This window comes from Muscardinus avellanarius (assembly GCF_963383645.1).
Source record: "Muscardinus avellanarius genome assembly, chromosome: 8".
NCBI lineage: Eukaryota > Metazoa > Chordata > Mammalia > Rodentia > Gliridae > Muscardinus > Muscardinus avellanarius.
The window spans coordinates 31,302,410-31,330,408 of NC_137794.1; the positions used below are offsets into that span (position 1 = coordinate 31,302,410).

A 27,999-nucleotide genomic window follows, 5' to 3' on the forward strand; every position below is an offset into this window, starting at 1 on the left:
CCCATAAAAGTATATTAAAAGATGAAAAAATATGTTTAAATTAGTATATATATATGTTTTATGCTATATATGTTTATACAATATGTAAACACATTTTAAACTTAAATAAACTTTAAATACATTTAAATTACAAATTATATTTTAATAGGTACATTCTACATTAGTAATACTGAAAATATTGTATACTATGGCTAGGTCAATGCACATCATTTTTTGCCATTCACTTTTAAAATAAAAATAGAAATCTCCACACTGATCTCCATAGTGGCTGAACTAGCTTGCACTCCCACCAGCAGTGTAAAAGGGTTCTTCTTTTCTCACATACATGCTAGGATGTTGTTATTTGACTTCTTTATGCTTGCCACTCTGATTGAGGTTAGATGGAATCTCATGTATCTATTGGCCATTTGTAGCTCTTTTGTGTGAAGTGTCCGGATCCATCATATGATCTGGCTATTAACTCCTGGGTATCTTTACAAAGGGGTTGAAATCAGAGAACTACAGCAAGATATGCATACCCATGTTCATAGCAGCACAATTTACAATAGCCAAATTATAGAACCAACCTAGGTCTCCATCAACAGATGTATGGATTGCAAAATTATGGGAAATACACACAATGGAATTCTACTCAGCAATAAAAAAGAACAAAATCATATCATTCGCAAGAAGATGGAAAGACCTGGAGAACATTATGTTAAGTGAGATCAGCCAACCACAGAAAGAGAAGGGACATGTGTTTTCTCTAATATGCCCAAACTAGGGACTATTAGGAATACCAGAGGGACTCCAAATAATGGAGAGGCACCTCAGCAAAGCTGAAATGGAGGGTAGGAGAAGAAGAGGGCTGAGGTTGATTAATGGAGGAGCTACTTCTAATATGTGTAAAAGTATGAATGTAGCATGGTCAACCTGGACACTTATTGTTGCAGGGTGAGGGAAAGTGGGGAGAAGGGAACCAAGCACAGTCTGAATGTATGCCATTTTCAATATGATACATATAAAAACAAAAAAATTAAAAATAAATAAAAATAGGATAATGTTTTTTGAGCTCTAAAAAGTTCTGTAAAATTTTGATATTCTATAGACCCCTGGAGAAACCGGGCCCAGTAAGATGCTGGGTTCTGGGCAGGGGTCGCGCGCGGGGCACGCCAGCCGGGCCCGGGTCGCGGGACTCTGGGCCCCAGGCCGAACTGCGCGTAGCACGCCAGACCCCTGGAAAAACCGGTCCCAGAACAGAAAAAGAAAAAGAAAAATATCGGAGAGGAGGTAAGAAAGCCGTTATGGATGCCAGGACACTGGAGATGCAGACAAAACTTATCTAAATGCACTGGAACTTATGGAAAAATTTGCCGTAAAAGAGGACTGCTATTTCTCTATATTGTTAAGAATCTCAAACATCACCTGTAAGGAGAGAATTTAGCGGAGACCAAGGAGAAATGCTGTGTTGAAAGAGTTCTCCGCGATGGTGGTGGAGACTTGTATTCAGGAGAAGCAGAAATCGGATCCTACCAACTTTATTTTTTTGGAGAAATTACACCAAATGTCGAATGCTACCATGACGCATGCTTAGGAACACTGGACAACATTCAGAGTGGAAAAAGAGCCTGGGAAGGATTTGAAATGGTGGAGGCAGTGGCAATGCCAATGGCCAATACTCAGGGAAGGCAGAGATCTGATACATTACACCTGGAACCTTTGAAATAATAACCACAGAGACAGTGATCGGAACCTGCTGAGGGGTTAGGCGGGCACCGGGGCCAGTGGCTGACATCGGAACTTGCTGTGATGCAAGGCCACTACTGAGGCCTCCGTGGCCGGGATTGGAACCTGCCGAGGGGTTAGACCGATGCTGGGGCCAGTGAGGCCGGCATTGGAGCCTGCCGTGAGGCAAGGCCGGTGCTGGGGCCTCCAAGGTCGGGTCCGGAACCTGCTGAGGTGTTAGGCTGGTGCTGGGGCCAGTGAGGCTGGCATCGGAGCCTGCCGTGAGGCAAGGCCGGTACTGGGGCCTCTGAGGCCAGGATAATAGCCTGCCGAGGGGTTAGGCCGGTGCTGGGGTCAGCGAGGCCGGCATCGGAGCCTGCCGTGAGGCAAGGCCGGTGCGGGGCCTCCGAGGATGGGACCGGAGCCTGCTGAGGGGTTAGCCAGTGCTGGGGCCAGCGAGGCCGGCATCAGAGCCTGCCATGAGGCAAGGCCGATACTGGGGCCTCCGAGGTCAGGATAAGAGCCTGCCGAGGGGTTAGGCCGGTGCTGGCGCCAGTGAGGCCGGCATCAGAGCCTGCCATGAGGCAAGGCCGGTACTGGGGCCTCCGAGGCTGGAATAAGAGCCTGCTGAGGGTTAGGCCGGTGCTGGGGCCAGCGAGGCGGGCATCGGAGCCTGCCGTGAGGCAAGGCCGGTGCTGGGGCCTCCTAGGCCGGGATCGGAGCCTGCCGAGGGGTTAGGCCGGTGCTGGGGCCAGTGAGGCTGGCATCAGATCCTGCCATGAGGCAAGGCCGGTACTGGGCCCTCCTAGGCCAGGATCGGAGCCTCCCTTGAGGCAAGGCCGGTACTGGGGCCTCTGAGGCCAGGATAAGAGCCTGCTGAAGGGTTAGGCCGGTGCTGGGGCCAGCGAGGCCGGCATCGGAGCCTGCCGTAAGGCAAGGCCGGTGCTGGGGCCTCCAAGGCCAGGATAATAGCCTGCTGAGGGGTTAGGCCAGTTCTGGAGCCACTGAGGCCGGCATCGCAGCCTGCCGTGAGATATGGCTGATGCTGGGACCTCCGAGGCCAGTATCGGAGCTGGACAAGGGGTTAGGCCAGTGCTGGGGCCAGCGAGGCCGGCATCAGAGCCTGCCGTGAGGCATGGCCGGTGCTGGGGCCTCTGAGGCCAGGATCGGAGCCTGCTGAGGGGTTAGGCCGGTGCTTGGGCCAGTGAGGCCGGCACCGGAGCCTGCCATGAGGCAAGGCTGGTATTGGGGCGTCCGAGGCCGGGATTGGAGCCTGCCGAGGGGTGTGGCAGGAGCTGGGGCCAGTGAGGCCGGCATTGGAGCCTGCCGTGAGGCAAGGCCGGTGCTGAGGCCTCCGAAGCCGGGATCGGAGCCTACCTTGAGGCAAGGCCGGTACTGGGGCCTCCGAGGCCAGATAAGAGCCTGCTGAGGGGTTAGGCCGGTGCTGGGGCCAGTGAGGCCGGCATCGGAGCCTGCCGTGAGGCGAGGCCACCATCGGAGCCTGCCGTGAGACATGGCCAGTGCTGGGGCCTCCTAGGCCAGGAACGGAACCTGCCAAAGGGTTAGGCTGGTGCTGGGGCCAACGAGGCTGGCATTGGAGCCTGCCGTGAGGCTAGGCCGGTGCTTGGGGCCTCCGAGGTCGGGATTGGAATCCTGCTAAGGGGTTAGGCCGGTGCAGGGGCCAATGGCCGGCATGGGAGCCTGGCGTGAGGCAAGTTCACTCCTGCAGCCTCCAAGGCCGGGACCAAAGCCAGCTTAGGGGTTAGACCGGTGCAGGGGCCAGCGAGACCAGAACTGGGGCCTCCCATGAGGCAAGGCCGCTGCTTGAGCCAGCGAGGTCTGGATCAGTCCACTGAGTAGCCAGGCCACTACTGGGACCATCAAGAGTGGGATCGGTACTTGCAACGCAGCATGCACAGAGAAATATCACAGAAAATATAAATCAGACGCTTTTCTTAATCAGCAATAACTAGGAGGAAAAGGGCAACAGGAAGAGGTTGAGCTATAGAAAGGGCCCTATAGTGAAGCAACAAATGTGACCAATCAGAGGGTATGTAATACTGGAGGATGGAGCCTCTTTAAAATGCTGGAGGTACATAAACAAATGTATCAAAGTAAATCACCAAAGAAGCGTGGGATGGAGGGAGGGGAAGGGAATGGGATGGGGGCTGGAGGAGGGCTAATTGGATGATGTGTGCTTGTATATCCTCTCAAGTCTTGTACTCCAATGTGATTGATATATGACTACAATGCACCAATTTAAAAAATAAATTATTAAAAAATATTTTTCAAATAAAAAATTTTGATATTCTAGAAATTGTTTTAATCATAACATTGCACCTACTGGCTTATTATAGGTATAAGAAGTTCTGCTACTGAAAATTTTAATAAGAAGGAACTCAATCATTTTGTGTATGAAAATAGCTTTTTTGCATGACCTAGGCAGGTGCCGTTTTGTGCTTTTGTTTTTTAAACTTGATTATAAGGGATTTAGAGTTTAAAAATCAACAGTTTTCCTTTTTTCAAATGAAATCATACTTGGGACATCTATATAGGAACATATGAAAGAGTTGCTGCTCTGGATAATACCGGCTAGAGAAGGCTGACCCCTCTCTCATCATTCCCTCCATCTTTTAGCAGTAATCTCTGATTCACTTTTCAGTACCACTAGGTTTGCAGAACCATTTGGAACCACTGTACTAGCTATAACTTTTTCTGACTCTAAAACTTTGTTTCAGTTATATATTTGAGTTACGCATATATCTGCTTTTGTTTCTTGAGAACAAACTGGATTTTTATTGGGTGATTCTTCATCTTCTCATAAATAGATGACTACAGGAAACCTGACATCTTAAGTTTTGGTTTTAAAATTTTGTTTTTTTTTAGCATTGTAGAAGATCTATTTACCTCAAGCAATATTGAAGATTATTTCTTAAGAAGAGTGCCTGTAATAATTTTTAATGCTTCATGTTTGCTTAATGTACTTTCCTAAAAGACATAGTTCTTTAAAATCATATTGACTTTGGAGATCAATGAGCTAATTAGAACTTTAATTTTTTTTTTTTTTTTTTTTTTTTTTTGGTGGTACTGGGGTTCCCAGAAGCCCTTCTACCTCCGGGCTACACTCCCAGACCTATTTTTACATTTTTTAATTTGGAAACAGGGTCTCCTAAGCCAGAGTGCGCTGCTGGCTTGGAACCTGCGCGATTCTCCTGTCGCTGCCTCCCAAGCGCGGGGATTACAAGCGTGCGCCACCACGCCCGGCAGAACTTTAATTTTTGACAGAATTATTTTTTATTTCAGATTTTGCTTATTCCGTTGCTCTATTTAATATGCTGATGTAATTTGACTTTATTATAGGTATTTTGCTGGAGATCAGTCAGCAGTTCTCTGAAGCAGTGTCGATGGGCCTATCCACGCCAGGTCTTTATTTCTGATATTGCTTTAAATAGAAGCAACATTCTATTTGTCACACAGGATGGGGAAGGATTTAGAGGAAAATGGTGTGAAGAAAAACGAAAGAGTTCTGAAAAGAAAGGTCAGTTCATGTAAAAGGCAGCACATAAAAGTACCTTTTAGTTAACTTAAATTTGATAAGTATTACTAGGTTTTACCCATAAACATTTTTATATTTATATTTGTGATTAGTTTGTTTAATGCCTGTCTCCTATTAGAATGTAAGTTCAGTGACATCAAGGGCCATCAATATTCCACTGTATCTTTAATATCTGGCCTGTTTCCTGGCACATTTTAGTGCCTTGTTAAGTGATACTTAAATTAATGAATTAACATATGCTAAAATGTATGTAAAGAACACATATGATTAATTAGAAAATTACAAACATGTTCTTCAAAGTCATAAAGTCAAATAAAGTCAAATGAGTGAATTTTAGATACTGAATTGTTTTTTAAAAAAAATATTTTTTTCAGTATAGGAGATGAAACCCAGGGGTATTCTACTTTTGAGTTACACTCAGGCCCTGTTTTTTTATTCTTTATTTTGAAACGGTTTCACTGAGTTGCAAAGGGCCTCACTAAGTAGCTGAGGCTGGTTGTGAACCCAGATCCTCCTGTCTTGGCCTCCTAAATGCTGAGATTAAAGGTGTGTGCTGAGCCCTGCCCCGGCCTCCGCACTGGGGATGTAACCCCGGGGGTATTGGACCTCCAAGGCACACTTCCAGCCCTATTTTTTAGTCTTTTTATTTTTGAAACAGGGTCTCACTGAGTTGCGAAGGGCCTCACTAACTTCGCAAACCATGATCCTCCAGTCTCTGCTTCTGGAATGCTGGGATTACAAGCATGCACCACCACACCCTGCCCATGACAAGCTTTTAATGAGCTTTTAAAGATGCATAAAACAGGGTTAATGAGTCCCTGTTCTTGGGCACTCATACCTTATAGGAGCAATAGACATATATATATATATTTACAGTTTACTGAGACTGATACTATTATACACAATGATTTTTTGATAGCCTAGAAATGGGAATAACCCAAGTGTTGGGGGAAGGTTAATAAAGCCCCCTGAGACAGAAATAGAGTGAATTTGAGAGTCACCATAACATAGGTTTGACTTTAGAATGTTGGAAATTTTTAGAATTATATCTTATTCATATTTAGGGATCTGAAGTCATACCATATACTTTCCCCATCTGCTTCTTATGTTTTTCTATTTTATTTAATGGTTATCTTTGATACTCCATATTCTCTCTGTTCTACATCTCATCAATCATCAGATTTTGTTACTTGTCTTAAGTGTTTTTAAAATCTTTTCTCTAGATTGATTGCTATTACCTCAGTCTCTATTGTTTATTCTTTTTCTGGGCTTAAAATCATATAGAGTCTTTGTATCCTTTGTTTAAAACTTCTTCACATGATAGAATTCTTTCGTTCTTTCTTCTTTTTTTTTTTTTTTTTTTTTTTTTTTTGTGTGTGTGTGTGTGTGTGTGTGTGTGTGTGTGGTACTGGGGTTCCTGGAAACCCTTCTACCTCTGGGCTACACTCCCAGACCTATTTTTATATTTTTATTTGGAAACAGGGTCTCTTAAGCCAGCAAGGCTGGCTTCGAACTTGTGCAATCCTCCTGTCTCTGCCGGGATTACAAGTGTGCGCCACCACGCCCTGCTCAGAATTATTTCTTTACATGCAAATTTCATGTCTTTGTAGAAACATTATCTACTTTGCTTTCATAGCCTTGGTTTTACTTGTGATAATAACAGTCATTTGTTTAATGTCTCTTTTCCTTTGTAGATTGTATACTAATGTATCTTGTTCATTACTGTATCATGACAGACTGATGATCACTATATCACAGCACAATATAGTCATTCAGATATTTTTGAATAAATGCAAGAAAGGGAAGAAAAAGGGAAGGAGTAAATTAAGAGGTAGATTATGAAGACACTAAGTTTTTATGCATTTTTATTTTGAATTTTAAAAACTTACATTAATAAATTTGCCTTTTAGAACAAACTTTGGTTGCAATATGGAAGACGTGTTTGTTAAAAGAGATGAAATCATGAATAATTGAGAATCAGCCCATCCTAAATTCCCATAAAATGCCACAGATACATGATATAAATTGTTGTGTTGGAGATAATGTATTTCTTCAAAAGAACTTAATATATATGATAGATATTTCCACATTTGTCTGATTGTTTTTATATTCCATTTACTCTTAAATCATTTTAGTAGTTTCAGTAAATCCTTTATTAATGGTAGTTTATTTTCTTTTTGGCAGACATTTTATCAAGCCTAAATAATTCCTCATCAGATGTGTTTTGTGTCTCTGATACAAATAGTGTATATGAAAGAATTCGACTTGAGAAACTTACTTTTGCCCATAGAGCTGTTAGTGTCAGCACAGATCCAAGTGGATGCAACTTTGCAATCCTGCAGTCAGATCCTAAAACAAGGTATGCTTGTATTTATTAAATTTCAATTTTAGAAAAAATAGTTACTGGATTTTCTTTTGTTTTCAGTAGCTCTTGGTATACACGTATTGAAGAACTATTGCTTAATCCTGTAGAGACTTTTAGACAAATATGTAGCCAGGATAATGCAAATGTAGAACTTTTTATACTAGAGATGTTGAGCTTTTTCTTTAGTTTGTTTAATGATACTTATTAAAAATATGAAGGTGTAGTATACTTTTTTTTATTATTTCTGACTCTTGCAAATAATTATTGGCCAAAGAAGAGGTGGTATGGAGCCATCTGTAGGACAGAATTCCAGTGCATATGCCCTAAGTCACATTTGTAGAGACAGGTTAAAGTAAACATCAAGAGTACTGTTGAAAAAGAAGTAGTGTTGGAAGTAGAATAACCTTCTTTACTGCTTTTCTGAGGTGTGCCCCAGTTTTAGCACTTAGTCTATCTCTTGGGAAACTCCTCAATCCATGGCAAATCAGGAAAGTTTGTTCCTCCACCTGTTAAGATGAAATGTAGATTGAAAGAGTATGGTTTCATGCCCGTGACACTGAAAGAATAGGATTACAAACTGATTGCATGTCTGAGTATTTTTACTTGAATGTCTGACCTATTCTCTGATCTTGGATCTAAAGTATTCCTTTAGTCCTTGTTTTGTTTTTGTTCACTTATAAAATAAAGGATATGTAAAAGAAGATAAATTTGAGGATGTATTAGTTACTCATTTTTTAGTGTTTTTAGTTATATGTTCTATGAGTTAAAAAGTTTCTATGAACAAGTCATTTGAATTTACATTGTTAGAGCATTTCCTTGTAGAAATAGACATTGTTTTCAAAGGAAAACTTAATTTTTGTCATTTTAGCATGAAAGAAAAAATATAAATATAAAAAGGATGTACTGTCTGAGACTGTGATATAGTCTTATATTTTAGGAAATATCAAATTTTAACTTTTATTAGTTTAATAAGTATTATATTTGATTTTGAAGAGAATTTGCTAGGGATGCTTTTTTCTACCTGTTTTCTTAAAAGTAAGCATTATTTTTGTTTCACTTCTAGCCTTTATGAAATTCCAGCTGTGTCCTCATCATCCTTTTTTGAAGAATTTGGCAAACTGTTGAGGGAAACAGATGAAATGGATAATATCCATGATGTGACATTTCAAGTTGGCAATAGAATCTTCCCTGCACATAAATATATTTTGGCAGTGCGTTCTGACTTTTTTCAGAAATTGTTTCTTTCAGATGGCAATACTTTAGAATTTACAGATGTTTACCGTAAAGATGAAGATTCTACAGGGTGCCATCTCTTTGTGGTAGAGAAAGTTCATCCTGAATTGTTTGAATATCTTTTACAATTCATATATACAGATACTTGTGATTTTTTAACTCATGGCTTCAAACCAAGAATACATTTAATCAAAAAGTCAGAAGAATATCAGAGCACTCTGAATTCTCAAGTGAATGAAATACATTGCCATGAAGATGATAACCAGAAGTCAGCATTTGAAGTTTACAGAAATAATCAAGCTCATACAATTAGTGAAAGGCAGAAAACCAAACCCAAGTCTTCTAAAAAAGGAAAAACAGTTGGGGAAGATGATCCTGTAAAAATGTTACAAAATGTTGCAAAGAAATTTGGCCTAAGTAATCTGAGTAGCAGGTATGATACTTCCTAATACTTGTCTTGTATGTATGCCATTAAGTCGGTCATTAAAATATTTTTCCTTTTTCTTTGCTACCTTGCCCCTGCCCCTTTCTTCCCTCTCCTCCCTCTTTTTGGAAGAGGTACATGTCTGTGTTCTTCCTTTGTTTTCTGGTAAAGCTGTGTTACTCTTACTCCCTGGTTTAAACATTAAAGGATAAGGAAGGCTATTGGTGGATTTCAATCCTCTATGATAACAGAGATCTGGATCGGGAAGCAGTGTGGTATTCTGGAAAGATCTTTAGTGTTAGATCTGTACTGTATATGCTTCTTAGCTCTGTGATTACTGGATTACTGGCTGGGGCAAATCTCTGAATTAATTTTGCACCTTAGTTTCTTAAAACATAAAACTACAAACTGGGTGCAGTAGTGTACACCTGTAATCCCCGTACTTGTAAAGCTGAGACAGGAGGATTGCAGGTTCGTGGACAGCCTCAGCAAGTTAACAAGGCCCTCTGTAACTTGGTGAGACCCTGTTTTTGTTTTTTCGGTGGTACTGGGGTTCCTGGAAACCCTTCTACCTCCGGGTTATACTCCCAGCCCCATTTTTTATATTTTTATTTGGAAACAGGGTCTCTTAAGCCAGCACGATCCTCCTGTCTCTGCCTCCCAAGCACGGGGATTACAAGTGTGTGCCACCACATCTGGCCTGAAACCCTGTTTTAAAATAAAAATTAAAATAGGGCTGGGAGTATAGCTTGGAGGTAGAACTCCTCTGGGTTCAATCCTCTGGGTTCAACCAGTAAACAAACACATACACACACACAATCCTCTGGGTTCAACCAGTAAACACACACATACACATACATGCAAGTACGCACATACACACAATGATGTTCACCTTATATTGTCGGTGAAGCTTTGTCATATACACATATATATATATATGTAAAGTGCCTAAACACAGTATCTCACTTGAAAATCATATTCTTTGATTTTCTTTTTTTAAAAGAATTTATGTTGCTTGTAGCAGTATAACTTTAGTTGGTGGTTAGGATCAAGAGAGTCATATATATCGTATTTCTTATTTGAAAACACTGAAGGACTTGGACTTCATTTATTTATTGTTAATAATATTTAATATATTCTGAACTAATTAAAGTTGAACATGTTTTTATTTCTTTATCTTGAAGTGAAGGTTTGTTGAGGTACTTTTCTAGACAATAATACTTTTATGATGTGAGCAGATTTGTTGTATGTTTTTATCATGGTAAGAGAATATGCCCACTAATTTATTAATTTTTAATCTTTTTTGATAGGTTAGAGGGAGTCAAATTTGAAAATGAAAAAATTAATGTTATTGCCAAGAAAACTGGTAATAAACTGAAGCTAAATATAAAAAAATGGTAAGTTAGGAAATGAAGATTAATCTTTCATCTCTAGAATTGGGTTTTCTTTATTTGTGGAATTATTAGGGTACTATTAAGTTGCTAGGTAAAACAACTGCTCACTTAGACATGAAAGGAGTTTATTCTTTCTGATTACTTTGCAGTAGAGGGAGGAGTTTTTTAATTTTAATTTTAGTTTTATCTTGCTCGAGTTTTATATCTTGGTATAGTTAAGATTTGATGTTGACCCCAAAACTAAACTGTATTTTCATCATTATGCTTATTTCATTTAGTATAATTTTTTCTGGGAAGAAATATATGATTGTAAATATATCTGTTATTAAAACTTTTATATTAGGTATTTACAGTCGAAAAGTTTTAGAGAAAGAGAACTTGTGGAAGTGTCTAGACTGTGCCGGCACCTTATAAATTTGTACAAATAAGTGAAGTAAAAAACTTTAAATATGATATCACATGACTACTATTATCATTTGACCTGGAATAAAAATGAAAAAGAAAAAATATACTTTTTTGAATATTTATCTGTACTCAGTTTACTTTTCATATATTATCTTTATAGTTGGGCATGCTGGTGCACACTTCTAATCACAATATTTGGGAGACTGAGGTAGGAGAAGCCCAGTTTTGAGGGCAGCCTCCGCAACTTTGTGAGACACTGTTTATAATTAGTAAAATAAGACTGGGGGTGTACCCCATAGGTAAAATACTCCTGAGTTCAGTCCCCAGTAACACACACACACATATACACACACACACTTTGTGTGCATACCCAAGTTTTGGGGTTTTTTTCAATTGATTGCCACTTTTAAGAGAAAAACTAAAGTTAAGCCAAATTTTATGGCATATTGTATTTGCTGAATATGTAATGAAACTGTTCTTGCTTAAATTAAACTTTTCCCCTGCAGTTCTTTTCTGTGTGATGTGACCATGAAATCAGTGGATGGAAAGGAATTTTCCTGTCATAAGTGTGTTCTTTGTGCTAGACTTGGTATGTATACTTTTTGCTAGCTGCTGATTTGTTTTAATATTATTTCATTATTCTAATTACACTGCACCCTTTTCCTTTCAGAATATTTTCATAGTATGCTGAGTAGCTCATGGATTGAGGTAAGATTTAAATAGAAAGTACTTATGCTAATAGCTATACTTCTTTATATTTTTGGAAAATTATATGCTAAAGAAATTAAGAATTGGCATTTGATATTTTAGCCCAATTTTTTATTTGTCTTGAACCTGTATTTATGCTTAAGCCTGCTGGAAAGTAACAGCATTAAGAAGTTAAAATTGTTGCTAAAAAGCTACTTAAATTAAAAGTTCCCCACTATTATTTATAAATATATTAGGAATGCTAGTGTGTTTCCATTTTCTGAATTTTTCTTTGTTCCTTTATGTTATGTTTTAGTATTAAATCTCAACATAGCTTTGTTTAATAAATTTTATTTTCTTTTGCTTTTGATGTTATTTCTGTTACTTCTTTTCCCAAGTATTTTGTATGAGTAACTCAAATTAGAACATAATATTACTTTATTGTTTAAAATTAGTTTACTTTATCTTATTTTACTTAGGCTTCCAGATGTGCAGCTCTAGAAATGCCAATACATTCTGACATACTAAAAGTTATTTTGGACTACCTCTATACAGATGAAGCTGTGGTAATAAAAGGTATTAATAACAGGAAATTTTAGATATTTCAGATATAATGGAATGACAATAAAATCCACATGAATCTTAATTTTGACTCTACTTGAAATAAGCTGTATTAGAGGTTTGGTTTAGGTTAAGCAGTGGTGGTGATTACTAATTATAAAAGAGCAAAAAGGGAAAGTTCTTGTTAAGAATTGTATGTTGTGTAATAGTTGAGGTTAATTTTAGCAATTCAATTTCCAGCTACTTCTATGATTGAGATGTATGAATTAACAACAAAGAATATAGTTTTGACAAATTTTCTATGCAGATTACTTCTTGCTTATTTCCCCTTTCACACCAAAAGTAAAAGAAATAGACTGAGAATCGATTCAAAACTTATGAAGAGACTGCATATACTTTGTCAGTCAAAATACCCTGTTTAATTGCAAGATACTCGGTGTCCTTGTTGGAGTGATACTGAGTGTACTTTGGTATTATTTTACCATTAGTTTTTTTTAGACCCAGGTATATAATGGAGATAAAAAAAAAGTAGAAAAATATTACTCTTCAAGAAACTTACAATCTAGTAGAAAATACAGTAATGTAGGAAAATATAATTCAACAGAGTAATGCTCAAAAAAGCAGATTCTGTGTGTGGTGCTGTGGATGGAACTCAAGGGCATTCTACTTTTAAGCTATAACCCTAGCTATATTTTATTTTTTATTTGGAAACAGTTTCACAAAATTGCTGAGATCTTCAGGAAGTTGCTGAGGTTGGCTTCAAACCTGTGATCTGTTTGCCTTCCAAGTATTAGGATTACAAGCCTATACATTTTTGAGAAACTAGCATCTAAATCTGTTGGGAAATCTGAGTAGTCTTTGTTGAGGAGAGAGTGTTTAAATGAGGGCAAGATTTCTGAAGATTGGTATACTTAAGAGCAAAGCTAATTAAGACATGTATTTTTTTTTTACTATTTCTATCTTTTTTAATATTGATATATTATTCACATGCTACAAAGTTTACACTTCTAAAATATATATTTAAGTGATTTTAGTATACTCACAAATTGTGCAACTACCAACATTTCTAATTCTAGAGCATTTTTATCATGGCATAAAGTAATCCATTAGCAGATCTTTCTGCTTTTTTTTCCACCTCCAGTTCCTGGTAACCACTAATCTATTCTTGGTCACAGTGGGTTTGCCTCTGCTGGACATATATGAAGAGAATCAAATATTATGCAACTTTTTGTATCTAACTTGCATAAACAGACAAATTTTAAAAATTTGTCTGTTTAGTAACATAAACCAGCATGTTATTGTTTTGTATTGCCAAATAATGTACATTGTGTAGATATGTCATTTTATTCATCTATTCACCAGTTAATGGACATTTGGGTTGTTTTTATTTTGGGGGCTATTATGAATGTTACTGTGATTAGTCATGGACAAGTTTTTGTATGGGGCTATGTTTTCATTTTTCTTGAGCATATATACCTAGCAATAAAAATGCTGGGTCATATGATAATGCTTACATTATACATTAATTTTTTTAGGACTTGCCATCTTCACAATGTAGTTGTATTATTACTTCAGCTTTCCCCCTAGCAAAGCATGAGTATTCCATTTTCTCCACATCCTCTTCAACACTTGTGAATATCTGCTTTTTATATTATGAATATCTTAGTGAGTGAGAAGTAGTACACTATTGTGGTTTTGATTTTCATTTCCCTAATGATGTTAAACATATTTTCATGTTTTAGTTTTTTGGGTTTTTTTTTTTTTTTTGGTGGTACTGGGGTTCTTGGAAACCCTTCTACTCCGGGATGACCTATTTTTATACTTTTTTTTATTTGGAAACAGGGTCTCTTAAGCCCACGCGGCTGGCTTCAAACCTGCGTAGTCCTCCTGTCTCCACCTCCGAAGTGCGGGGATTATAAGCATGCGCTACCATGCTCGGCTTTCATGTGTTTTATAACCAATTGTGTGTCTTTGAAAAAATTTAAAATTTTTTGGACATTTTTATTTATATTAATTATATTTTATTATGTTATAAAAGTTTTTTTTAATATACCCTGAATACTATTCCCTTACTAGATGTATGATTTCCTTCTATTCTCTGGATTGTGTTTTTATTTACTTGTTAGCATCCTTTAAAATATAAAAGGTTTTTTTTTTTTTTTTTTTGTCTTTTTTTGTTGTTTTGGAACTGGAAATTGAACCCAGAGAGCCACACCTGCAAAGCAGGTACTTTACCACTGAGCTACATCCCAGCCCTAAAAGGTTTTACTTTTGTTCAGGTCTAGATTACCTATGTTTACTTGTTGTTCACACTTTTAATGTCATTATCTGAGAATCCATACCAAACCTGATGTTACTGACATTACCCCATTTTCTTCTAAGAGTTTTATAATCATGTCTCTCACATTTAGGTCTTACAGTTTGCATTAATTTTTTCCTAGCTGTATTGAGATATAGTTGACAAAAAAATTGTATGTATCCAAGTTGAGCCATGTTATAATTTGATGTACACATATGTTGTGAAATCCCAACCATAGTTAATCTGATCAATATTACGTCAGGCTCATACTGTACCTTTTGGGTAGGATCGAGGATGCTTATGATCTCTCTTGGCTCATTGCATGTGTAAAATACATTATTATTAACTGTAGTCACCATGCAGTATAGTTAAGTCTCCAGAACTTGTTCATCTTATTATTTGCAAGTTTGTACCCTTTAATGAGCATCTTTCCATTTCTTCCACTTCTGACCTCAGGTAAACCACTCTTGTAACTGAGTTAGTGTTAATTTTTGTATATGTTGTGGGGTAAGGGTACAGCTTCCTTCCTTGAAATGTTTGAAGTTGTTCTTTTACCATTTGCTGAAAAAATTTTTATTTCTCCATTGAGGTTTTTCTTTTTGTACTTTTGTCAAAAAATCGATGATACACATAAGGTTTTATTTCTAGCTTCTCAACTCTGTTTTATTGATCTATATGTCTCTCTGCCAGTACTGTTTCTGGCCTCTCACTTTATTCCATTGGTACACGTTTCTCTTTTTGCCAGTACCACATTGCTTTGATTATCATTACTTTGCAGTAAATTTTTAAGCTGGAAAAAATGAGTCTTTTTTCTATATTCGATTTCAAAATTGTTTTAACTATTTTGAATCCCTGACATTTTCATGTGAATTTTAGGGTTAACTTGTCCATTTTTTTAATTAAAAATGCCAGCTGTTTTGTTGCTTTGTTTTGGTCATTTTGTGGCACTGGAGATTCTATCTCCAAGCTACACACTCTGCCCTATTTTATTTTTATTTTGAATCAGGGTCTTGCTCTAGGTAAATAAAGCCTCAATATTTGCTGAAGCTGTCTTCAAACCTGTGATCTTCTTGTCTCAGCTTTGGATATAATCCAAGTACAGAGTTGCCAGTATGCCCAGCAGCAGTTTGTATTTTAATAGGGAAAATAGAGAATTTTTAAAACAATTTGGGAAATCTTGCCATCTTAACAATATTAGATTTAATAATGTGATATTATAATAAAGATACTCTAGAATAAGAGCACAGGGTACATTTTCATTTATATCTTTAATTTATCTCCATAATTTTTATAATTTTCAATGTATAAACCTTATACTTCCTTGGGTAAAATTATTCCCAAGTAGTTTTTTCTTTTTTGGTTCTATTTTATTTTATATATATATTTATTTATTTTTGTGGAACTGAGGGTGGAACTCAGGGGCTTTTCTACCTCTGGGCTATACTCCCAGACCTACTTTTTTTTTACTTTATTTGGAAACAGAGTTTCACTAAGTTGCTGAGAGCCTCACTCAGTAGGTGAGGCTGGCTTTGAACCTGTGTGATCCTCCTGTTTTTGCCTCCCAAGCGCTAGGATTATAAGCATGCACCACCACGCCTGGCTTTTTTGCTTCTATTTTTAAGTAGAAATTTAAAAAACGTTTTATTCTTTGCTAGTGTTTAGGATTACAATTGGTTTTTATGCTCTGATGTGTATCCTTTCTTGCTAAACTCTGTGATTAATTCTATTAAATTTTTAGTGGTTTCTTTAGGATTTCTTATATATATGATCTATAGTCATCATTTATCAGGTTAAGGAGGAACCTTTCTGTTCATGTATTTTATTAGTTGATATTTATAAGTAGAATCATTCTTTCATCCTGGGGTCATTCTTTTATTCTGGGGACTTTACACTCAATCATGTATATATTTTATATGTTACTGGATTCAATTTTTTAGCATTTATTAAAGACTTTTCACCTCTAATGATAAGGGATATTGGTCTTGGGTTTCCTGTAACATCTTTGACTATTAACAAAGTAATATTGGCCTCGTTGAATTAGTTGGAAAACGTTCCTTATCCACTTCTTGAAGAGTTTGGGAAGAATTGGTATTAATGCTTTGGTCAAATTCACCAGTGAAGCCATCTGACCTCATACTTTTCATTGTGCAGTTTGTTGATGTTAACTCCTTTACTTACTGTAGGTCTGTTTACATTCTTTGTTTTGAGTCATAAAAATTTCCTTTTTTCTATAAATTTGCTTATTTTGCCTAGGTTACTTACTTGGTTGACATGCAAATCTCATCATAGTTCATAGTAGTCTTTATTTATGTCTGCTGGTTGATTATGAAGTCCTCCTATAAAAGAACTGTGAGACTCCAAAGATGCTCTCTTCCTCTTGAGATGTCTATCATTCTCTCTTGAATGTGTATCTCTCACTTTTCCTAAATAAACCTGTCTTTATCTCTGAAAAAAAAATAGAAATTCCCTTAAGTGTCTAGAACTAATAAATTAATAAATTAACCAACTTTTGCCTAGGGATTCCCTGTATGTGATGAGGATATGCTGTCAGTGTTTAGGCAGGTATGTTTATAACATAAGCTGAGATACAGAGTGGTAGGAACATACATTCACAAAACTCATGGAGCATTTCCATCCTCCTCCCTCCCTCTCCCTGTCCATGACTTTGCCCTTGGCCTTGGTAGTTTAATATATATATAACATTATTTCAAATGCTACTTTCTTTCTTTCTCTTTTTTTTTTTTTTTTTTTTTTTGCGGGTCTGTGAATGGAACCCAGGGGCATTCAACCTCCAAGCTACATCCCTGCTCTATTTTTCATTCTTTTTAATTTGAAACAGGGTTTCACTAAGTTGCAGAGGGCCTCACTAAATAGCTGGGGCTGTCCACGAACCTTGATCTTCTGGTCTCAGCCTTCTGAATGCTGGGATTGTAAACGTGTGCTATCACACCCAGCTGTGCCACTTTCTTTAGGTACATCTCTATCACCCTTCTTTCTCCCCTAAATTCCCTTAATTACTCTGCTGGAGTTTCTGCTTGTGTATCTGAGGTTACTTGTTTCCTAGTTTCTGTCTCACATCCACATATGAGAGAAAACATACAGTTATTCACTTTTTGAAACTGGTTAATCTCACTTAGCATAATATCCTCAAGTTCCATCCATTTTCTTGCATGTGACATCTCACTTTTATTTCTTTCTTGTGCAGAGCCTCAATATAAGCCAGAGGTAATAGTTAGGGCCTTCTAAAGTCTTCACTTGATGTTTTCATAATCCTCCATGAGTGTGTAGTTAGATTCAGAGGAATATATCTTAGAACTTTTCAAAACTTTCCACGAAATACCTTGTTTTAGTCTGCTCAGACTGCCATACAACAGCATACAAACAGATTGAGTGGCGTAGGTAAGAAAATTTATTATCTCATGGCTAGATGTCCCAGAGCATGTTATGGGTGGTTTCTGATGGGGGCTGTCTTCCAGGTTTGCATATACCACTTGTGTGGCTGTCTTCCAGGTTTGCATATACCACTTGTGTGTCTTCAGAAGGCTGTTCATTGATGAGCATGTGTGGAAAGACAACAAGCAAGGTCTATAGTCTCTTCTTTTTTTGCTTGAGGTACTGGGGATTGAAGCCAGGGGCATTCTGCCTCCGAGCTACACCCCCAGCCCTATTTTTTTATTCTTTATTTGGAAACAGGGTGTCACTAAGTTGCGGAAGGCCTCAAGTAGCTGAGGCTGGCTGTGAACCCTCAATACTCCTGTTTCAGCCTCCCAAGTAGTGGGTTACAAGTGTGTGCTGCCACACTTGGCTTCTAGTTTTTCTCATAAGGATACTAATTCTGTTGTATTACAGCCTCAGCATTATGGCCTTATTTGGCCATAATTACTTTCTCAGAGGCCTTATTTCTAAATGCAGCCACAAGGGGGATTAGGACTTCAACATAGGAATGTTGAGGGCTATATAAGCATTCAGTCTTTAAAAGCAGTCAGCCTCTAACAACTTCTTATTCACCAGTGTATTCTTTTAAGTTTGGGGTTCTTTTTTTCTATTTGCTATTTATTCCACCTGCTAATTATCTCAAGCAGCCTCAGTGTTAAATAAATTGCTATTTTTTTTCTTCAATAAATGCCTTAAAGTAAAGGTTGTTCTTGCCAGGCAAGCTTTGAGTCAGGTCAAAGATGAATTCTTCTAGTGGAATTTCTAAGGAAGAGCCTCAAGGTCACAACTGCTTTGTCTTCCCCAGGGACTACTTGGTGCTCATTTTCAGTATGAGTGAGTAGTTGTTGGTTTTCTGTCAGGGCCCACTCGGCTGGACCGAGATGGCACCCCGGCTTGTTGCCAGCGTGGATTCAAGATGGCGCCTAGGCTTGCAGCCAAGTCATGAGACTCACAAGATGGACGTCTCCTTGAGCATGCGCAGTGTGCCATGCTACGTGCCTGCAGAATGATCAGTGATGCAGCACCTTGTGCTACCACCAGCCTGCCTATGAGAGAGTCAAAAATGTGCATGCCCTAGCCGTGGGAAGCTTGGGGTTGGTAGGGAATAGAGGGAGGGATTATGATGCTGATATATATTGTGCTTGCTGTACGTATTAAGAGGAAGAAGAAGACATATTGTCAGACATATTAGAGACATATTAGAGAGACATATTGAGACATATTAAGGATCCATTAAAGAAGAATTCATATTTCAGCTTAAGAGGTGTCTCTGTCGTTCTCTAAGCCCCTGCGGGTCGGAGTCTTAGGGGACGATAGTTTTCAGTGTACGTTGAATATCCCTTATTCAAAATGTGTGGGACACTGGTTGTGGTGGTGCACACTTGTAACCCCAGCATTTGGAAGGCAGAGACAGGAGGATCACAGCTCGCGGATAGCCTCAGCTACTTAGTGAGGCTCTTTACAACTCAGACACTGTTTCAAAATAAAGAAGAAAACATAGGGCTGGGGGTGTAGCTCAGAAGTAGAATGCCCCTGAGTTCCATCCCCGGTAACACCCCCCACCCATCCCGAAAAAAAAGAGCAAAATCCATGGGACTATACATGTTTTGGGTTTGTACTTTTATACATTTTGGAATATTTTATATATACATAATGAGATACTTTAGTGACAGGACTCAAGTCTAAATATGAAATCCACTTACATTTTATACACTGAAGGTAGTTTTATACAGTGTTTTTGGTGTGTTTGCGTTTTGACTGTGACATGAGGTCAAATGTGGAAATTTCTACTTGTGGTGCCATGTTGGCACTCAAAATACTTTTGGTTTCAGATTTTAAATTTTTAGATGTTCAACTATATCACCATGGAGGAGGGAGAAGAGGATCTCAATAAGAAAAGCTTCAGTGCCCAAGTCTCACGGTTCTTACCAAGATTCAGTCACTTTTCTTGACTAAACATACTCTAGATTATTGCAAGCCTTTGATTTCTAGAATTCTGAAAATGCTGATTTAGATTTTTTTTGGTAGTATTCTTATTGCCTTTATGAAGTAAAGGCTTTTCAGAAGTTCTTAGTTTGCCATTCCCAAAAACTTTCTGCTTCCATTTTTTTCTTGACTCTTTTTTTTCTTTCTCTTCTTCGTCTTTTGTTAGACTTGTTTCATTCCTGTTTGTGTTGTTGTTTTGTCAGTGACTTAGGTACAGTGTTCAAGGTCATTGGTAGCACTTAATATCACAAAGGTTATTTTAAATTAAGGAATACTTAAAAAAAATTTTTTTAAGTGCTTTTATCAGGTGTGGTGATGCACAGCTGATATCCAGTGCTTGGGAGGCTGAGACGAGAGGACTCCAAGTTCAAGACTAGCTTCAGCAACTTAGCAACTGTTTGAAGATAAAAAATGAAATAGATTTGGGGTACAGCTTGGAGATAGAATGCATTTAGCTAAGAGCCTATACGTGTGTGTGTGTGTGTGTGTGTGTGTGTGTGTGTGTGTGTGTGTTTGTGTGTGTATACTAAAGTATATATACATATATGTATATAAGTGTATATACTTATATATGTGTGTGTGTAAGTATAAATAAGAGGTTGAGATTTGACTTTCCTCTCTGTTAAAGAGATATTTTTTAACAGCATAGAAAATTATGAAGAAGTCAGTCATTCTACTAACCTTATTGTTATATGATTTTTCCAGTTTCCAATCTAAATGGTAGAAATGTCTTGATATATTTACTATTTATCATTGTTGTCGGAATTCTAACATATAGAAAATAATCATAATTTTTTCCTAATGTCTTAATTCAAATTATTTCTGGGTATAATAATTACAGAGTAACAGTAATGCTTGCTTTTTTTTCTGCTCAGAATCTCAGAATGTGGACTTTATTTGTCAAGTTCTTGTGGTGGCTGATCAGCTTCTCATAACTCGATTAAAGGAGATTTGTGAAGTAGCATTAACTGAAAAATGTGAGTAATTTTAAATTAGAATAGTATTATGTTTTCAGATTGATGAAGGGTTACTATATTGACTTTATGATAATATTATGGTAAAATGTACCATTCTTTTTAGATCTTGAGAAATGTTAGAATATTTAAATTATTACATGCATGCCTTATTTGTAAGCACATCCTTATCTCAGATAAAAGTTGAAATATGTACATCTTAGAATTGAAATATGATGTAAATGATATGAATAAAGATAGAATCAGTTCATTTGGAAATTTCAAGGGTAAGAGTTTGAAAGATGAATTTTTTTAGCCGGGCATGGTGGTGTACGCTTGTAATCCCCGCGCTTGGGAGGCGGAGATAGAGGATTGCGCAGGTTCAAAGCCAGCCGCGCTGGCTTAAGAGACCCTGTTTCAAAAATATAAAATAGGTCTGGGAGTGTAGCCCGAAGGTAGAAGGGCTTCCAGAAACCCCAGTACCACCAAACAGAAAAAAGAAAGATGAATTTTTTTTTACCCTTGTTTAAATATTTTTAGCTATCTATTTTCTACCATTTTCCAGAATTTTTATGTAATCCTTTCATTATATAGGTAAACAGAGCACATCTTTTTTCTCTCAAACTCTTTTCTGCTTGTTGTTCAGTTAATTTCATAGCTGTTCTTCTGAACACTCAGGTTTGGAATAAATTTTTTTTTTTTTTTTTTTTGTATTTATCCCTTGTGCCCAGATTCTTTCAGTTGTTTCAAAACTGATTCATCTTAACTGTGTTGGTCACATTTTCCCCATCCTTTGATTCTCACTGTCACTATGCTAGCTGAGGTCACTGTTATTCATTCCTTTTTTTGTTGTGTTATTGTAGTCATTAAATATTCTCTTTCCTGATTTCTTTCATCCTTCTATGGGAAGTATTTATGTTTTCACTCTATTGAAATATTTTAAATAATTTACACTAGAAAAAAGGTAATTTTTTTATTCTAAAAGACAGGTATTTTGTTTTTCTAATTTTATATTTGTTTTGCTTCATTTCAACTACATCAAGCTTAAAAGGAGTTCTTGTCAAATTTTTCTAATTTGTATTAGCCCTAGTTTTCTTAGTTCTGTTGTCTTAGTTACTCATTTTTCTTGAACACTATAGACCACCTTTGTTATCAAAAATAGAACTACAGCCTCAATCTCCTTTTAATAAGCAAGAGAGGAAAATATATTAAAATAAGAAACATAGCATGCAATAGCTGTAAGATATATATACAGGTGATATTTTCTCTTTCTCAGCTGACTTTTCTGACCTCCTTTGGGTGTTCCTTCTTGGCCCCTGCTGCATAGTAAACATTATTTACTAATTCCTTGATATTCCTAGAACCTAGTAAAAGAAGGGTTTCTCTGTTTCCTGGTTATTGGTCAGATTGTTGTTCCCAATCTAGACATTTTTATCTGATTCAATTTTATGATTTTTGTGAGATGTGAGATATTTTCCTCATTAGTTGAAACCTTAGGATAGTCAGGAGTAAGGCAGAGTCCATTATTGATTGCAATTGAAACTTTTAACAAAATAGAGGGGAAAAAGAAAACAAATGAAAGAAGTGAGGTGTAGAAAGCAGCAGTGTTCCTCTGTTGGCTGGGACTTAAGGGTATGAAAAGAGGGGAGAGGGTCAAGAAACTAAAGTTAAATGCTATGTAGGTAGAATATTCAAAGAGGATCTCTAGCAAAACAGGATATTGCATATGAATAAAGTTAATTTCTAAGGAAATCCATAATCCATAATGATAATATTATGGATATATTATATGATACCAGATGATCCACTGGCTTACCTAATACGGTCAGATTTACTTGCATTTTCCAAATATATACATAATTCATAAATTCCATTCCAATCAGATAAAAATTATTATATTTTATAATAAGAATTATCTTAAAATGATGTTGTAAGAATATCATTTTTAGTTTTATAGAAGAAAAAATAACTACTGTATAAATAAAAAAGGAAGTTGTTCATTAATGGAATTTAAGTACTAAAAATATTTTAGGTTGAAGAGTAGTACCAATTAAGTGTTTGCTTTTAGGTGACAATAATGCTCCTCTGTTTTGCTTAAAGTGTGTGTGTGTGTGTGTGTGTGTGTGTGTGTGTGTGTGTGTTTCTCATAATCAAGTTTTTAAATTATTTTGACATTTTTTGTGGTAGAAAATAAATTCTGTATTTCCCCCAGTATATTTTTGGTAAGAAAATACTTAGGATTTTCTTTGTTCTAAATGTTCAAATCTTGAACTTTAAAATAACTATGTTCCATTTGTTGTAATAACACGCCTCGTATCTAATTTTGCTAATCTTTTCATTCTTTGTAGTTACGCTTAAGAATGCTGCTATGTTACTGGAATTTGCAGCAATGTATAATGCTGAACAATTGAAACTATCTTGTTTACAGTTTATGGGACTGAATATGGCAGCTTTACTTGAAGCAAGGTTAGTTGGCTACATATATTATATGACTTTTGAAAAAGTAGATATTTGTAAATAATAGCAGTTATGGTAGTAATTTAAAAGTGGATACTGTTTACTTGGATAGAAAAAAATTTGATAAGTACTAATAATTTAAGAGTCACAAACATTTTAGAATTAGAGGGACCGTAGAAACTTTTTAGCAGTGACTTTTCTTAATGAAAAAATTAATATATTTAAAAATATTAGTCAAAATGTTACTTTTACTCACTATAAAGTTACCAAAGTTTGGGTAATCATAGATTTTTGAGATTAGAATTTAAAAGTGTTATATAGATTAATTCATTTCATTTTCATGAAAACCATGTGAAATAGAATTTAATATCCTTATATTACAAATGAGAAAACCCAGGCAAACTTTTATTTATTTTCTCTTTTTGGAAAAAAAATTTTTTTTTTTAAATTGGTGCACTGTATTTATACATCATAGTAGGATACATACTTTTATAGACATACATGCACACTTCCCAGTCAGCCCCCACCCAATCCCCGCCCCATTCTCTCCCTATCCCTCCCTCCCATGCTTGGCTTAGTAGTTGACATATAGTATTATGGCAATTTATCTAAAATTAAAAATGATAATCTCACATAACAGTTTCATTTGTCTGATATCAAGCTTTTGATGACTTAAAGATAACGTTTCAATATTTCTTTTTGCTTTCTTTCTTACCAGAGAATATTTTTTTCTATTTTTTAGGTGAAACTATCATATATTTATATATTTATTTTTCAGAAAAAAATCTATCCTAATATGGAATATGGAGTCTAGGTACCCAAAACGATCTTGAAAAAGAACAAAGCTAGAAGATATATATTTTCTGATTTTAAACCATATAAAGCTACAATAATTGAAACAGTGTACTACTATTCTAAAGGCAGATATATAAACCATTGGAGTTAAATAAAAGCCTAGACCTAAATTCTTCCCTATATTGTCAAGTTATTTTTGACAAGGTTTCCATGAACATTTGGTGGTGGAAATATTACTTTTAACTAAATATTGTTAAAAAATAATAATTACATGGAAAAGAATAAAATTGGACCCTTACCTAATCCCATATACAAATATTAACTCAAAATAGATAATAGACCTAAATATAAATCTTAAGACTCTATTTGTGTGTTTAACATCACAACATTGAAATTGGCAGTGATTTTTTGGTTATGATTTCAATGGCACAGGCAACAGAGGAGTATACAAACTCCCCCAAAAATAAAAAAAAAAATTATATGTCCAAAGATAATGTAAACAGAGTTAACAGTTACTGATAGAATGGGATAAAATATTTCCAATTGCTATATCTGAAGGTATATTAATATTCCAACTAGAAATCCTAACAATTAACAACAATAAAGGCAAACAATACCCTTTAGAGATAGGTAAAAGACTAACATAAATAATGAATCTCCACAGATAACCAATCTTAGTTGTCTGTTGGATGGAAAATCTTGTTTCTCTAGTTCTGGAGTGTGTTACCTATTTCTTCTTTGTAGTTAATCTCTTTGAGTATTTTCTCTAGTGCTGGTTTTGAAGACATAAATTCCTTCAGTTTCTGTTTGTCATGGAAGCTTCTTATTTCTCCATCTAATTTGATAGAAAGTTTTGCTGGGTAGGAAATTTTTGGCTGGAAGTTGTTTTCTTTCAGAACTGGGAATATGTTACTCCAAGCCCTTCTGGCTCTCATAACTTGGTTTGGGAAGTCTGGAGTGATTCTAATTGGTTTGCCTCTGAATGTCACTTGGCCCTTTGCTTTTGTTGCCTTTAAGATTCTCTGCTTGGCTTCCACATTGGTCATTTTGACAATTATGTGGCGTGGGGATCCTCTTCTCCGATCCTGTCTAAAGGGAGTTCTATAAGTTTCCTGGACCTGTGTATCGACCTCTTGCTCTATGTCTGGAAAATTTTCTGCTATTACTTCCTTGAAGAGATTGTTGATCCCTTTGGTTTCACTTTCTTTTCCCTCCTCTATTCCAATTATTCTTAGGTTAGCTCTCTTCAAATGGGCCCATATTTCTTCAATATCAGATTCCTGCTGTCGGATATTTTTTTCTAGATTAGAAACTATGCGTTCATTTTTGGATTGCTCATCTTCTAAGAGCGAGATTCTGTTCTCCATGTGGTCTAATCGGTTGTTTGTGCTTTGAATTGAGGCCTTTACTTCATTAATTGCATCCTTTATCTCTTTTTGGCTCTCTCTGAGTTCTTTTCGAAGCACCTCTATTATTTCTACAGTTATTTTCCTGATTTGATCTTCTAGAAATCTCTGATTTTCTGTTTTATCGGGTTCTGATGTTGTGGGGTTGTGGGCATTCATTGCTCCAGTATTATTCCTCTTTCCCATGATTTCTGATGTTTGTGCCTTCTCTGGGTTCTTCCCTTGGGTCACTATGACTTCACTTAAGGTGTTCTGGATCTCGAGTCAGTAGTATCTCAGACCCCACTACTCCTTTACTGGGTTTTATCACAGAGTCTCCGACCCAGAGAGTCGATAGAGGCTGCTTTAGACTGTGGGGGGGTGCCAGGTTGCATGTTCTCCTATTTTGTGATATCTCTGCCACTGCCCCTCCCCCACTGGGTCAAGACCCAGGGAGTACAGTACTGGGATTTCTCCTCTGTGGCCTGCAATTTGACTCACTGTTTTTGAATACGCAGATGTAGCTGTACTGGCCTCGCTGAATTCGCTGCTGCTGCCGCCGGTGGCAATATGGCGCCGCTGCTACGCCCTCGGCTGTGGGGCTGGTGTTTTTCTTCTTGGTTTTGATTTCCACTCTGAATCCCTGCAGCGTGTGCTGAGCTCGGCCACTGGGAGCTTTAGATGCTCTGTGTGCGGAGAAATCCCGCCTGGCTGTTCCGCAGTGGCTCACCTCGGCTTGCTGTAGCCGTCCCGTGAATTCGCCGGTGCCGCCGGCAGTATGGCGCTGCTACCGCATCTGCCGTGTCCTCGGGCGTGAGGCCAGTGTATCTCCTCTGTGGCTCTGTTCTCAGCCCGCTTTCTCTCTGGAGCCTGGTGATTTTTTGTTTCACTGGTGATGGTGTTTTCTGGCTATGAAAGGCGCTGATTTTGTGGTAATGGAGATTTGTTGTTAGCGGGGCTCTTAAGCCCCGCTTTTCTTGGTCGCCATCTTCCCGGAAGTCTCTGGAAAAAATTTGAGACAGTCTTGATCATGGGGTTGATATAAATGGTAACAACTTTTTGATAATTTAAAATCTAATTCTTTTAATTAAAGTAATTTTAAAACATTATTGAAACAAAGTGTTCTATTTTTAATAATTGGAAGTTAAGATCCAATTTGGAGAAAATTCTTTTGCCATTTAAGGCTTTATTAGTTTGTGAAAATGCTTTTAAATGCAAATTAATGTTATGAGATGTTAGACAATGTCATTTAAAAATGTATTTGTTATCTAAGTGTCAGAACCTAGCTAGGTTTTCATACTAAATTTAATTTCATTGCTGATTAATTTAGTAGCTTTAATTCATAACAACTTATTACTCTGCATTGCTAAATTAAACACACTCAGTTTAATCAGATAAAAGTCAACCAAAAAGTGAAACATACATCAACTCTATATAAACTATTATATTGAAAACCAAACCTGGTGGCTCACACTTGTAAAGCCAGTACTTGGGAACCTACGACAGGAGATCTCGGGTTCAAGGACAGCCTCAGTGAGTAGTGAGACTCTCATCAGCCTAGCAAGACCCTGTTTTAAAATTTTAAAAATAATAATAGAGGTAGGGATGTAGCTCAAAGATGGAATGCCCCTGGGTTCAATTCCTATTACCACAAAAAACAAATATTATATTGGTAACTGATGTGTCACTATTATTCAACTCATTTTGGCACAGGTGTGTCAACTAAGCCACTTAAAGGTTGCACCTGCTCTGGTGATGTCCATTTACATTTAATAATGAGCAGACACACACAGTTTGTATAGAAATTTATGATTTGTATAAGCTTTTCTTAATCATGTATGCTAGAAGTATTAATAATATGTAAAGAGATGTTAGCAAAAGGAAAGCTGCACTGAAGATCACTTAGCACATATATATGGATGTGTACATATATACTGAATTTAAGTGTGTGTGTGTGTGTACACATGTATGTTAGAATCTAAACTTTGAAATTTCAAAAAATTTCACTGATGCCTTGAACCTGAAACATCCATGTTATCTGTCTTGAATATAGCTGACCTAATACAAACTTCATTTTACACAAGAAAATGTACTAAGGCCCTGAATAGTAAAGTGAATTGTGCAAGGTCATGTAGGTAATTGGTAGCAATGATAATTCTTGATACAAAACAGGTATCCTGACACATAAGCCTTTGTTATATCAATATAGTTTTCTCTATACTTGGAAATTCTAGTTTCTGAAAAGTAAAGTTAGAAAATGAGTATTTGCTATTTTATTGTTTGAAAATATTTTTCATACATTTATTCGTAGGAGTTGTTTCAGTTTTATTCAGAATACTTGTCTAGTATGTTTGCTGTTT

At 36.9% G+C, this 27,999-nt stretch overlaps 1 protein-coding gene across 3 annotated transcripts in view; it reads left to right on the top strand.

Moving 5' to 3' along the window:
• The window catches only part of IBTK (inhibitor of Bruton tyrosine kinase), a gene marked incomplete at both ends in the record, with an annotated part of 83,776 nt that overhangs the window by 21,628 nt on the left and 34,149 nt on the right, over positions 1 to 27,999 (top strand). For 2 of the 3 annotated variants that reach the window (XM_080700772.1, XM_080700771.1), the window contains 9 exons: positions 5,065 to 5,242; positions 7,445 to 7,619; positions 8,689 to 9,291; positions 10,593 to 10,679; positions 11,588 to 11,670; positions 11,752 to 11,789; positions 12,248 to 12,344; positions 20,925 to 21,026; positions 23,351 to 23,468. In XM_080700772.1, coding sequence (XP_080556898.1) covers positions 5,065 to 5,242; positions 7,445 to 7,619; positions 8,689 to 9,291; positions 10,593 to 10,679; positions 11,588 to 11,670; positions 11,752 to 11,789; positions 12,248 to 12,344; positions 20,925 to 21,026; positions 23,351 to 23,468 — 1,481 coding nt within the window. Of the gene's footprint in view, positions 1 to 5,064; positions 5,243 to 7,444; positions 7,628 to 8,630; positions 9,292 to 10,592; positions 10,680 to 11,587; positions 11,671 to 11,751; positions 11,790 to 12,247; positions 12,345 to 20,924; positions 21,027 to 23,350; positions 23,469 to 27,999 lie in introns of all 3 variants that reach the window. The other variant, XM_080700770.1, reaches the window with a different exon arrangement.